Below are 14,077 nucleotides of genomic sequence, written 5' to 3' on the forward strand. Positions count from 1 at the left end.
ATTCTGGGGAAATTCAATCTTGGGACAAAATAATCTTCAGCGATCGAACAAACATATATAGTAGTATGAAATGTACATTGCATCACTATAATCCAACACAAGTATAGCGTTCGCCAAAGTGAAATGCACAAATGTAGTGAAACAAAGTATTTGGTCTTCAAAACCTAACTATTCTTTTCCTGCATGCGGATAAAAAAGGGAAGCATGCTTGAGGAAATTCTTTCAACATTCTGTATATCTCTACGGCAGCACGATGCAGTGTGGTGTATCATCCCACGATATGATAAAGACATACAACTCCTGAGAAACCTGACCACGGTGCTATAGTGTGAACGCTCACTCCTGTCGAAAACTTACTTCTGTATGTAGGTGGAGTGCCTCATGCATTCGTGTGCTTTCAGATGACTGCGGCACATCCAGATTTCCGCTGTGGGATGTGAGACTCGCTCGTTATCAGCAACTGCTGCACCCCACACATCTCTCAAGAGTGTTCACTATGGCTGTACTTCCTTTTCTAGTAAGGATGTCCCCTTGAAAATTGTTAGCTGAAAGTCTCTTGTGTACTTCAGCATCTGCTTAAGGAAATTTCAGTTTATCAGAGCCTTATCAGTAGTGCTTTTACAAGATTCGACTCGAGATTAAAAGATGGATGGAACTGTTTGGAGCCTTGAGGTCACAGAATACAGATGCAACTATGGTGACTAAAGTAGCCACCAAGGATAAGAGGCTTACTTTCTCATGGCTCGTTTTCGTGAAGCCTAGCTTATTCAGCCACATAGGTTCAGCTTCCTCGGCCGCAGGGAGTACCAGGTGTTTCACGTTCATAGATGATAGGAATATCTCGATGCACGAGAACAACGCTTGAAAATAGCCCTGTATGGCATTTTAATGATAATAGTTATATCACTGTCGAAGCAATCACAATATCACATTAAACAAAACCTAGTCACAAAAAATGAAGCTTTCAGCAGTTTAATTGGAATTCCTGGATAATCAAATTATTGTTTTGTTTTTAGTAGTCAAGGAAACAAAAACACTGACAAGAACGAATCCTTCACTACATACAAGAAGCTACCTGAGTGTGCACAAACAAGGTCCGCACCCCCACCCCGACCAAAATAAAGAAAAAAGAAAAATGGCCCTTATACGTTCATTAACAAAACATGGAATGACTGGCCATTATACGTTCATTAACAAAACATGGAATGACGGATGTAGTTGATGCTGGACATGAGTTCTGAGCAAAATGCGAGAAAATGCAAAAGACAAGTGACCTGTCTATTAGAAAGACAAGGCATATGCTTTCACACGTTTCAAGTAAAAGAGTGTGCCTAAGACTTACTTTTCCTTGATTTTCTCTATCGGTAGCTACCAATGGAAGTTCAGCAACATCTTTTCCAAATATCCTGAGGAGAGCAGCTGATACAACAATGGAGCTGCAAGCACCAAAGAATATGTTAACATTCATGGTTCGTATTACTTTGAATAATAACATAGCAAGATGAAAACTACAAGGCAGTTGAGAACATCAACTCACTTTACAATTAGAACCACACAGTACATTCCACTGAACTCTTGCCCAGATATGTTCCTCCTGCACACATGTGCAAACAGTATTATTGGTGGGTTGACTGATCATCATTAACCAAGAAAAATTGAGTACAACAAATGAGGGCGGGCGGTTAACTTACCCATACACCATAACCGGGATAAGATCCCGACCAGATTTTGCAACGATGGGGTCAAAGCATTCCTACAACAATATATTCAGTTTAAGGCATAAAACCAGTTTGCAATATGTACCACGGCACAATGTATTTTGTACTGCTATACTTTACAGTATGCCAATTCAATCCTCATATGGATTAGGCTGACATCGATATTTTGGCTAGCTAAATGCTTTAAAAAACACTGACACAAGAGGCTTCTTCCGGTCAAAACATATCTACTGTTGTTAGAAACAATTAACCTAAAACGTATAATTGGTCCGCAACCATTCAATCGTTACACATGGAAGATACTCTTGTGATGTTCACATATTCAAGTTACTATGGAAAACACACACATGCACCCTTGCATTAAATATTTAATAGCCAATTAAGTTGCAAAGATGGTTAAAATGAGGTCATGAGTGTTTTGACTTCAAACACAGTGCACGTATCAGATAAATAAGGGAAAATATCTTGTAATGTTAGATGGGAAAGCTTACGCGAAAAATTGCTGCAGCTCGAGAGAGCAACATTAGATGCCCCGGAGCTCGACTTTTTCCACTTAGAATGCACCATTGGATCTCATTCATATACATACCATTCAAACCAATTGTTGCATGCTTCTTATATAGTGCAGATGACACTGCACCTGGAACTAACTTGGGTTCCCCAGAAGCCAAACTTCGCAGTGCTTCGAAGATCTTATGGCAGTCATCACAACAAAACCACTTATCCTCAGGCAGTTCCTGCCACCATATATTTGAACATCCATTAACAACGAACTGTCAAAAACAGCTCCTTGATGAAAAGTACTTTAAAGACTTACTTTCAGATCACACATCTCAGATTCACGTAAACAACCAACGTGATATTCCCTCTCACACTAGACAAAAAGAGAAAATGGAGTCATAAAACATAAAAAAGGATATGCCATAGACAAAGTAAATGACCAAGCAATAGCAGAATAGATGTCCAAAAGTAAGATGAGGAATCAAGTCATACTTGATCACATATTATCACTGTTCGGTCATCAAACTTTGCAGCACTGAAGTCCTGTGACCTAGAAAGCAGAAGACAAGAACCAGTTTATAGAACTATAGAAATTTGCCTAGATAGGCACACACACTTCAGAATAACTATTGAAGGTACTAAGATATGAAGTTGTGGAACGAAGTGGTTGGTTACAGGAATTGCAGCTAAAGAGAGATATCAGACTAGATAAACTTTTTTTTAGTACTTGGATTAATAGTCAACTGTCAACATCTTTTTATCTAGAATAGATAAGAATACTAATAGCAACTAGTCTTTGCCATGACTAACAAGATGCTGAGAAAATTATACATCTCCCCCTATTTGTTGGGAGTCCTCGGCAAATAAACTACAAATTCAATTGCTAGGTTAAATGTGGAAGATAATCCGCGACGAAAAGCTACTTCCTTAAAACAGCTATTCTGACAAAGAACTTGCTATATATATAGTAAACTGAAAAAGAATATAACCAAAGCAATAAACCTGCAGATCACACAGCCACCGGGCTCAAATTCTGGTGCCTTTACCACTCTCTTTAGTCTAAGGATAATTGGTCTTGATTCCCCAGTAGCTTTTCTACCAGAACCAAGTCTATCCTTGCAATGCGGACAATACCAATCATTTTCCGGGGGACACTGTAAACCTAAACAATCTGCAACAATTTCGATAAAAAGGGATCACAAAACGAGAAACTAGCCCACAAGCACAAATTGAGTACATGAAGAAATTGAAAACAAGGAAAAAGGAGAAACGAACCAGCATGAAATGCTCGAGGACATCCGTTGCATAAAATAAGTTCACCTCCATCTCCGCATACTGCACACATATCATCACTTCCACTAGATGGAAGACTTTGGCCACTTGCAAGCATCAAGGCTATGTCGTGAAGTGTTAATCCAGAGGACGTATAGATATTACGGTAGCTGTGAAAGAATAGAAATCATATTTCTGACACCCGATGGCACGTGTAATATACATTCTATTTTTTCAAAAGCAACTCACGGTTGACGTTTAGCTGCCCATCCAGCATGAGCCTCGAATTGGGAGGGACTAATCTGTTTTTAAATAAAAGAATACATGAGATGTGTTTCTTGAGCTAGATATATTATAACAGATCACATCTAGTAAATAGAAATTCCAAATACACAGATAAATGGACTTACCTCAATGTTACAACAACCACAAACTATGCCATTTCCCTGCTTGTAACCCCCGAGAATCCTCTGTGAACAGACATTGTCACAGGTTATATGGTCAAATCAGAAAAAATGAGGAGGTCTTCATGAAAGTGCTATACAACCTTTCCTTTGGAGTAATAAGCCAAACTGGTCCCATCTGGCAGTCCATTCGGCAAAAAAAGCAATTTGTGCAAATCATTGTCCCTATTGTACATCAATCACTCATTAGACCAAGGTCTTGACATCAGACAAGACCTACAAAGAGCTGTGTACAGGAAATTAGAAAGATGTATGATAATAACAAACTTGCCTTTTTTTGTTGCCACCTTCTGTTGTCTTCTTATGTCCCCAAAAAGAGCCAGAATGTCTTGGCCTGCATAAAAAATGATACTGAGCGCCTGATAAAATTGCATTAATATGAGAAACAAGAGGCAGCGAAAATAGAACAAACTTCTTGACTGGACGTTTCTGCTCAACTAGTGCCTCTACATAGCCTTGCTGATTAAAGGGTGTTGAACGAGAATAAAGATATGCATCCGGATAAGTAAAGTCTTCAGTAGACGGTCTTGCAGAGCTGGAAAATTTCCCGTTAGAGAGTGAGTGAGAGTATCCATGATAAATCAAAAGATCCGATAAGCACAACTATATTCAAGAGGTTCATACACATAAAAAAGGATTCTATGAATTTTTATTGAAAAATATGCAGTGCGCATACCTGGTGGATTGTGACATGCCAAAATACAGGTGTGCGCTATCTCCACAGGCTACATCATGTCCACGTATGAGACTTGCTGCAACATTTTAGAAAGCAAAACATCAGAAACTGACAGGGAGGAATTGCAATAAATTATCATCTTTCATCCAAAACCCAAAGTAATGGTCCCCAACCAGATCTATTCCTCAAGCATGAGAGGTGTACTGTTTGCGGACTAAGATGCCAGACTAGATGACATATTCAGTCAACCATCAAATATTAGAGAGAAATGTAGGCGCACTTGCAATAACCTGCCTGGAAATACTCAAGACCTATGATTCTGAAGTATGCACCATTCAGAAGCAATATAAGATGAACTTTCTCGTGTAAAGAACAGTCTGTTTCAGTGAAATTCAAATAGAAAAGGGAAACTTCATTGGAATTTTACCTTTCCAGAGCTGATAGTACTCCTCATTTAAAGAAGGTCCTGCAACAGCTCTTATCACTGTATCCACTGCACTGAGAGGAACAGTTTTCAGTTCTTCAATTATGCTGTAAATCGGCTTCCCATTCTCCAAATATATGTGATTATTTGGATGGCTTGTCTTGCTACCAGAGTGAAGTTCAAACTCGTAGGCACTCACCACATGCTGAGGCGAATTTGAAAAATTAGAACAGACAAAACAACTGATTAAGAGAACGACTTAACTTGCAAATATGACTTACTTTCGAGAAGTTGCAGACGCAACAACCACACAAAAATCCACCACTTTTTATTATTCCAGGAAGCTCCTTCTAGCAATAAAATAGAAACCAGAGTCAACGCAACGCCACACTATAAAACAACTGAAGATTAGCATCAAATCACTAAGAAAGCACAACTACACCAACTACATACCTCACCAGACATAGAAATATACTTAACTCTAGCTCCTTCCAGTATTCCAGTGCACAAAAGCTTCTTAACATTCGAAGGGTAACTATCTGGAATGATTTTCTTAGACATCATCAGTTCCATGTTGGGAGCACAAGAAGGACTTCTTGGGTGAAGACACTCTCCATCAACCATGCATGATTTCACTTTTGAGTTCTCTAAAGCAATCATGTCGCCATTGCGAAAGCCATGCATAGATAAACCATCAGCAGTCGACACGGATATTTGATTATCATAAAGGTCTTCATCAAATTTGTCATCAGCCAAGGGTTTAGAAGATAGGTCAGTATCACATTCATCTTTCCGTTTACTGAATTTAAATGTTATCTTTCTAATACCAGTGGGTCTAACATGCTTTGGAATTTCAAGAACCACACGAGCTGTAGAAACTGATTCCAGTTTACCCTTACTGTGTTCTTCTTCACAAAACTTTCCATCAGTGAAGGAATTCCAGGAACAGGCTGATGTAATCTCTCCACAGCCACCATGTTCCCCACCAAGCACATCGTGCGGTTGACTGCTAATGGTCAGGCTTGAGGTAACCTGTTTTGGAGATGGATTGGGGTCTGAAACTTCAGAATGCAAATCATCATTGGTTGGTTCTTTCACTCGATCGCTGTGATACATCCCCAAACCAGGATTGTTTTGTTCTTCTTTCACTTCATTGCTATTGGAATACAGCTCAACCTTACCATCGTATAACTGTTCCATTGCATGATTCACTGCACAAGGGTCCATCCCGATGTCATTCAGTGCCCCCCTTGTATCCGTATCTCCAGCATTCTGTTCTTCCTTTGCCACGTCTTTCGTGCAATGCTCCTTCAATATTTCACTATTATGATATTCCACAGAGGGTTCTAGCTCTGCACTACTTAAATCATCATTTGCACGAACCCCTGCAGAAGGTCCAAATGCAGCATAATTCACAGATTCTCTCAGCTGAATTTCAGAGCATGATCTTGTCTGAGCACCATTCTTCGCGTGGCTTTCATAAACTAATTCACTGTTATTTGACAACACGTCAACAGAACACGCTAATTCAGTCTCGTCGATTACCCCTTCAGTTACCTGAACGTCATAAAACACAGATTCACTTTCACCATCCATAAACTCAGCAGCCACACAAGGCATCATCCTAGTGTCACTGAACGATTCATTTGCTTCTCCCTCCATCCTAGCATCATCCCCTGCCGGATGCTGCCCGCTCTTTGAATCAGTCCTCAATCCACCGTTCATTTCAATCGCATTAAGCTCCACTCCCCTCTCTCCCATCCACAACTCTAAAAACTCAGTACCGCAGTCTGCACCACCAATTCATATTTATGAAAAATAAAAAATAAAAGACAGACCGCAACGGTGTGAACAAAAAAGAAATTAGAAGGACAAACAATCAAATTTGACGTTATTCGAAAAATACCAAATCAAATTCAGCTCCAAATTCACTCAATAACACAAATATTAATAACTACGCATTCATTACGTAATCCAACGTCCGTCAAATTCATACACCCAGCTCAATCCATATAATCTCCGAAATTGCAAATTGTGAAGTGAGTTTAAAGCAATATACGCATGTAAACGGACCTTTTCAATCCAATAAAGCGGGAAATGAAAGTGAAATTCAATCAGTCATCAGATATAGGAAACTCCGACAGATCTGGTAGCTGCGTCAATTGTTCAATCCGAAACTCCAATTGTTGAACGTCACTATGAGCATAATAGTTGAGAAATCACAGATCTACAATGGAACGAAACAGCAATGAAGGAGGAGAAATGTTAGGGTTTTGGGTATTGGTTGTGAAATTTTCTGTTATTTTTCAGAAAACTGAAAAGTTGGATTGGCGGTATGGATTTACAGATTTTAGTAGTAGCAGTTGAAGTTTATATTTATTATTTATTATTTATTTTTTATATATAGAAAATAAGTAATTACTTGTCATTTAAGTTTGATGAGAGTGGAAAAGTCGATGGAAGGTGCGAGATAAAGTAGTGGGAGATAAGAGAAATTTGAGGGCACGATTTAATTTGTTATATTATACGGAAAATAGTGACAATTAATCGGGGACGGGAGGAGGGTCTAGTATAACTTAAAAGAAAAATGATTGAAATTTTTTTAGAAAATACTATGATGTTTGTATATTGATTTCATATTGAAATATAGATAGTATATTATAATGGATTGTGAACTTCAATTATGAAAAAAAAAATTTAATTACGGGCATAATGAAATGATAAAATTAAACATGTTGTGGAGGGAGTATATCACTAATTTTGTCTTCTCCTTTCTCTTAACAGCATTAGTTAATAGTTACTCCACTATTTATTCAATGAAATACAGTACTAAAATAAAATTTTATTATACAGACCACAACCAAAAATCTGATGGGGCCCACCTTTGTGTTTTCCACGCGCCACGTGGTTGCTTGCGTGATCCAATCTAGAGTTCCGTATCCGGTTTTCACTGCAGTTTTGATTTGATCCGTTGTTTGAAGTTTTAACTTGAGTAAAAATTACTAATATTCTAAATTAAAAACAGATATAAATATGTTCAAATTTAATATAGCTATAATAAGAAGATATTTGAATTTTGAGGTTGTATTGCGTCCCGATTAATAGTTCATTTTGCTAAAAAAAGTTATTGTGTATTGCTTCCAAATTTATTTTGCTTCTCAATACTCAAAATACACTGGCGGATCAGGGGGCATGAGAGGGTGGTCGCCTCCTCCCGGCCATTCAGAGAGCCTAAACTTTCTCTTGAATCGAGCTGAAAATAGCATATCCACTCCATTCGTAAAGTGTAGAAATGTATTTGTTTTCAATAAATGTCATATGAAATGTAGTAGTCCAATGGTTTGGTTGTTGGGTTTTTAAATAAGAACATATTTTATCCATTTTTTACTTTTTTATTTTATCAATTCATATTTCTTCTTATTATCAAAATAATACTTTTAAATATTTTATGAAATCTAAATTTTTACTAATTTGCATATATTATGTTGTTATATTTATTCTTTAGTTAAAATTATTTTTAATCCAGTGTTAAAGTTTTTTTGTCCTAAAGTACTTATAATTTGTGATCCATGCATCTTAATTATTCTCTGGTGGTGTTCGGTTTCCTAGATAAAATAATACCAAGATATAATTTATGATTGAGTTATGAGATTATTTTAATCATAGGAGGTTAGCTATGACTAATTATCTTATGATTATCCATCTAGTATTGAGTGGTGAAATTGAATTTTATTAACCAAATACACTATATATTTAATTTCGGTATACAATTTTGCAAACCGCACCCCTTCTATGTAACAAAATAAACATTTTAAATATTTTTGAAATGTAAATATTTAATGCTCTATTTATATCACTTTTGTATATAATAATATTTACGATGATTTTGAATGTATATAACATTTACAATTATTTTATATTTTTAAATTAATAATACATACTTTGCAAGCTAATGCATGTTTATATTTTATTAGCGAAACTATTGCTACTTAAATATTAATATAATATTATTTATTTTATTATAAAAAATAATATTAAATTAAATATTTAATATTTAAATATAAATTCTGCTCCGGCCATTTTCGGGGTCTGGATCCGCCAAGTGTCAAGTCATCAATGTTCCACTGTTAATATGTTACTAGTATTCAATTATATGTTCAATGCTATTCCTCCGTTCCACGATAAGAGTCACATTTTACCATTTTTATTTGTCCCACAATAAAAGTCACATTTCTCTTTTATCATAAATGATAAACAAGTCTCACATTCCACTAACACACGTCATTCACATTCTATTATAAAACCAATATAAAAAAGTGGACCTTATATTCCATTAATTTTTTCAACCACTATTTTTTACAATTTTTAGAACTCGTGCCCATATCAAATATAACTTCTATCATGAGATAAAGGGAGTATATTTTTATATAGGTGTGTTCAAATCATTTCCATGTTTGAAATTAGTGATCAATTTATTCTTCAACACATACATAGACTTGGGTTTGCAAATAGGTTTAATTTATGTCTTTGCATGTTTATTGTAAATAAATATTTCTTATTTACGCACCACCAAATGATAACTGAAATTTATAGACGGTCTTTGGCCAATAAATATTTGGAAGCCGACTCAAAGTGATGTACCATCAAATAGTGACATGCAAATGAATTAATCAAGATCAATTAACAACTAATAATGATAATTGATGAGGTGGCGAATTTTTGATGGGAATAAATGCAAGTAATAAATGATCACAACACGGAAAATTACGTGGTTCGATTTACTGAGGTAAATCTACGTCCACGGGAAGAAAAGAGGGCAAATTTGTATTGCTTGGTCTCGCTTACAGATTACAATACTGATTTGCTATAAGATTCAGGATCTAGAGAGTTTAACCCTGGTCTATCTGATCTAAGTTCTATTTATACATTCGAACTAAGATCGTGGTTTGCAGCCCTGGTAGTGGGGTTGATAACTGCTTAATACCACTAAATAGATCGTGGGTGTAGTGGAGGTCGTGGAGATCCTGCATGGGTCCACCATCTCCTTGTTCGGTCGAATACTGAGACCGAACTGCTGAGACCGAACTGCTGAACTTTGCCGATCAGCTTTTGCCGATCTGAGAGTTGAGCTCGATTGGTCGGCTTTTACCGAGCTATGGGCTGTGACCGAACTCTTTGGTTGTGCCGATCTGAGAGTTGAGCTCGATTGGTCGGCTTTTACCGAGCTATAGGCTGTGACCGAACTCTTTGGTTGTGCCGAACTGATACTCTTTCTTGGGTTTTGGGCTGATGGGCCGTCACTGCTATTGGGCTCGCAATTATTGTTTAGTTGTTTAGTTCGTATCCCATCACCACCCCCCCCCGAAAAGCGAAGTGAATCACTTCGGCATTTCGGATAAGTGTAAGGGGGAGGCTGACGTCAGGGGACGTGCTCCGCACGTGTCTGCATTAAATGTGACAGCAAATCCGGCCAGAGAATCCAGAAAAAGTGGGATTTGAAACGGTGCGACGAATTTGAAATGCCTTTGCGAGTCTGATAAATATTTCCTTTCTTCATCATTGGAAACACTTTTGCGATTATTTCTTCTGTATTCTCTTCCGCTTCTTCAAGACTTTCTTCATCATTGAAAAAATTTCTTCCGCTTCTTCAAGACTTTCTTCAGACTTTCGACCATCAGAGAGTAAGAATCATGTCTTCTTCTTCTGAATCTGTTTCTGAATCAGGTAGCGGTAGGAAGGGGGGTAAGGGGTCTTCTGGCCGGAAGAAGTCCGGGGAGAAGACGGTAGAATATTTTCCGAGCATTTTGAGTAAGGATACTGTGATATCCTTACACAGAAAATATTTTCTACCTGGGGGTTTAGTGGTAATTCCCTACGACCTTCATAGGGCTGATTCGCCGCCGGAGGGTTACGCCACCGTTTACGAAGCCTGCTTGGAATGCGGGCTTCTTGATTTTTTTCAACTCCCTTTAGGTCAAGTGACTCCGAATTCTTGGAGGCACTTATCGGCCTTTGCTGCCGAACTGCGTAGATTAGGAAAGGATCTGTCTCTGAGGGCAATCCTTAATTTCTTTCAGTTTAAGAGGAAGGGATCCTGGTTTTACTTGATCCCTTTACAGCCCTTTAGAGCCTTTTGTAAAACCAAATGGCCGAAATGGCAAAATCGTTTCTTTTTTTACAATAGGACAGCGGCTCCGTGCTTTCCCTGGAGAGGGCCGAAGTCCGTAATTCCTCATCCTCGGTTAGAACCGTTGAACGAGCTCGAGGGCGAGCTCAATAAGATTCCTATGATTAGGAAACAGTACTCGGAATCTGAGCTCGTCAAGGGTGACTTCGTGTTCGATAGCTCGTCTTCGGACGAAGAGACTGAGGGTGAGGATTTCTTTTTTATGCTTTACTGCTTTAACGACGAAGACTAACCTTGTTTTCTTACTTTTTGGCAGTGAACATGCTAAACAAGCTCGGTCGCAAATCCTCCGAATCTAATGAGCCGGAGAGACAGAAAGCCACCGGCTCGGCGTCTGATGCCGAGAAGAATCCGAAAAGGCAGAAGACCTCTTCTTCGGATCCAAAAAAGCCGGAGTCGACTTCGGCAAAAGGGAAGGGGAAGATTCAGAAACCCCCAAGAGCGCCGGAGAAAGACATTGTCTTGGCGGCCCCTTCGGAACATGTCTGTGAGCCTTTTGCATGGCCAACGGACTTTGTAGAGGTGAATTCTCTTCTTGATTTTCTGGCCTTGCTTTTTTCCTATACTTTTTGTGGCCCCTCTGTTGACTTTTTCCTTTTTCCATTTTCAGAGGAACAATATGCTCTCCAAGCTCGTCGCCGTTGAACTCTCCAAAGCGTCCAACGATTATGCTGAGATGCAGAGGAAGTTGAATGCTGCTCGTCACCAGGCCGAACAGGCTCGGGCAGACTTTGAGAAGGCAAGGGCCGCTAGGATCTCGGCTCAGGATGAAGCTCAGCGTGCCAAAAACCAGCTCATCATCCAGAGAGAGCAATCTAAACAGAGGGAGGCTGCCGCTGTGGTTGCTCAGGGGGAGGCTCTCCGTGTTTTCGCGGAGAAACTCTTTTTGAGCAATCAATTTTCGGCCTTTATCGGTGATCTGCTGAAATTGATGACCGATAACGCTGAGCAGGGACCCGAAGTCGTCCTGCCGCTGTATGGCCGAGAGATTTCAGCTCGTCTCCAGAGTCTGCCGCTCCTTGAGGAGCTTGCTTCTTCCTCGGTCCTGCTCTCTGCTGAAAGAGTCCGTAACTGCCGAGCTGACCGGGACGAGAACATGGAGGCCATCTTTGCCTCCTTGGGACCTGTTTCACCCGCTTCAATCTTTAACGAAGAGGGTGGGCAGGAAAACGAGGCCGGCAAGGAGACCGAGCAGACGGATCAGCAGGCCGGCGACGAGCTTGCCGAGCAGGAGGTGCAGCAGATCGGCGATGGGGGCACCGAGCAGGCTGGAGGGAGTAGGGAGGCCGAGGCTGAAGCCGAAGTAGACAAGGAGAAGGAGGCTGAAACCCACAGAGGAGCCGGAGACGAAACTGGCGGAGTATGATTTCGTCTCCCTTCTCTTAGTTTAGTTTCTTTCTCTCCTTGTAAAATGGCCTTGAAGCCCTCCTTGTGTAAAAAATTTTCTTGTGAATGAAAAAATTCTTCTTTCTACACTCGTGTCTTCTTTATAGCTTTTCGTAATCTCTTTTACTCCTGTTGTGGTTTACTGCCTGCTCGGTAAACTGAAATGCCGAACTGACATAGCTGCTTTGTATTCTTAACTCTAAGGAGCTGGAGGTACTTCACTGGAAGCGGCTATACTCTTCGGCTTTAAACGAAGCTGAGAAAAAAGCCATAGATGACCAGGTGAAGTATGACGAACTCTTGGCTCGGTTAGTGGAGCTGGAGTCCAACAATAAGGACTTAAAGTCCATAAAGAAAGATCTGGAGGCCGAGCTGAACACTGTCATCGCTGAGAGGACTGCATATGAGGATTTCATCTGCGGGCGCGGGGGAATGACCATATCTGAAGTTCAGAATCAAGTTGATGAACTGTGGGAGGAGCTTCATGTACTCCGGAAGAACAATGCGCTGGAGAGCTCGGCTTGCCAACAAGTTGTGAAGTCATTGCGGCGCTTGGCTTCTCGGTACGACATCATTCTTTCCCGGCGTCCCTCAATCGAGAGATTCCTTAGGCGTTTCCCGCCAACAGATGCTCACACTCCAACTCAAACCTCTAATCCACTTGCTCAAGATTCTACTCCAAACCAACAACGGACTCAGGATGAACCGGAAACGTCAAGACGAGAACGTACTCCAAGTCAGCAACGGACTCCGGAGCAACCGGAAATGTCAAGACGAGAACGCCCTGAAGTTCGTAGAGGAGTTGTGATTATGAGTGAGCAAGATCAGCGGATGCTTCGTGAAGAGACTCTTCGCCGCCGAGGTGCTAGAACTTCCCGGACTCAGGGAAGGGGCGGTAGGTCGATCAGAGCATCTCGTCGACCTACTTATTCTTCAACTGTTCGGAACACCCGAACTCAGCATCATGAGGATTTTTTAGATAGGTGGCTCAACTTTAGCAACCGTGGACAGTAGAATAGTCCTTTGTAATGGTGTAACGCCTTCTCGTAGGGCAGCGAAATTGTATGCCGAACAAGACTTAATAAATGAAATTTTTTCATTTCGCTTCTATCACTGCGTATTTACAGTTCAGCGATTTTTTATTTCATTTATTGTACTCGTCCGCGGTCTTATGAAGAAAACTCTTCTTTGGCCGGACTCGTCCTCAGTCTTATGAAGAAAACTCTTCTTTGACCGGATACGTCTTCAGTCTTATGAAGAAAACTCTTCTTTGACCGGACTCGTCTTCGGTCTTATGAAGTAAATTCTTCTTTGACCGGACTCGTCCTTGGTCTTATGAAGTAAACTCTTCTTTGACCGGACTCGTCCTTGGTCTTATGAAGTAAACTCTTCTTTGACCGGACTTAGTTTGTGTCCTTATTTGGCGAGTTTTATCGCTTGGATTGGACT

At 39.9% G+C, this 14,077-nt stretch overlaps 1 protein-coding gene across 2 annotated transcripts; it reads right to left on the reverse strand.

Annotated features, from left to right (window-relative positions):
* Positions 1-58: 58 nt before the first annotated feature.
* On the reverse strand, positions 59-7,403 carry LOC121787261. Of its 2 annotated transcripts, none has more exons than XM_042185945.1 (20): positions 7,129-7,403; positions 5,509-6,845; positions 5,337-5,402; positions 5,059-5,260; positions 4,632-4,707; positions 4,368-4,490; positions 4,227-4,289; positions 4,039-4,120; positions 3,902-3,961; positions 3,741-3,793; positions 3,495-3,661; positions 3,222-3,390; positions 2,712-2,769; positions 2,536-2,592; positions 2,210-2,455; positions 1,692-1,753; positions 1,538-1,594; positions 1,343-1,436; positions 733-873; positions 59-572 (listed from the first exon to the last, which is right to left on the reverse strand). In XM_042185945.1, exons 2-20 carry the CDS (start codon positions 6,814-6,816, stop codon positions 495-497), a joined length of 3,162 nt encoding a protein of 1,053 aa, XP_042041879.1. In that variant the 5' UTR covers positions 6,817-6,845; positions 7,129-7,403; the 3' UTR covers positions 59-494. The 2 variants fall into 2 exon arrangements, with proteins under 2 accessions (XP_042041879.1, XP_042041878.1); XM_042185944.1 differs by having other exon boundaries at positions 5,337-5,405.
* Between the last annotated feature and the right edge of the window lie 6,674 nt (positions 7,404-14,077).

Source organism: Salvia splendens, chromosome 22 (assembly GCF_004379255.2).
Source record: "Salvia splendens isolate huo1 chromosome 22, SspV2, whole genome shotgun sequence".
NCBI classification, from domain to species: domain Eukaryota; kingdom Viridiplantae; phylum Streptophyta; class Magnoliopsida; order Lamiales; family Lamiaceae; genus Salvia; species Salvia splendens.

What these genes read in the sequence shown, in the direction of transcription:
- LOC121787261 (XM_042185944.1), bottom strand. Translation starts at nt 6,816, where the DNA reads ATGGGAGAGAGGGGAGTGGAGCTTAATGCGATTGAAATGAACGGTGGA. An exon ending in GGCATGTCACAATCCACCAG is followed by an intron (nt 4,491 to 4,631) that starts GTATGCGCACTG and finishes GAAATTTTCCAG; the next exon opens with CTCTGCAAGACCGTCTACTG. An exon ending in TGGGCAGCTAAACGTCAACC is followed by an intron (nt 3,662 to 3,740) that starts GTGAGTTGCTTT and finishes ATTCTTTCACAG; the next exon opens with CTACCGTAATATCTATACGT.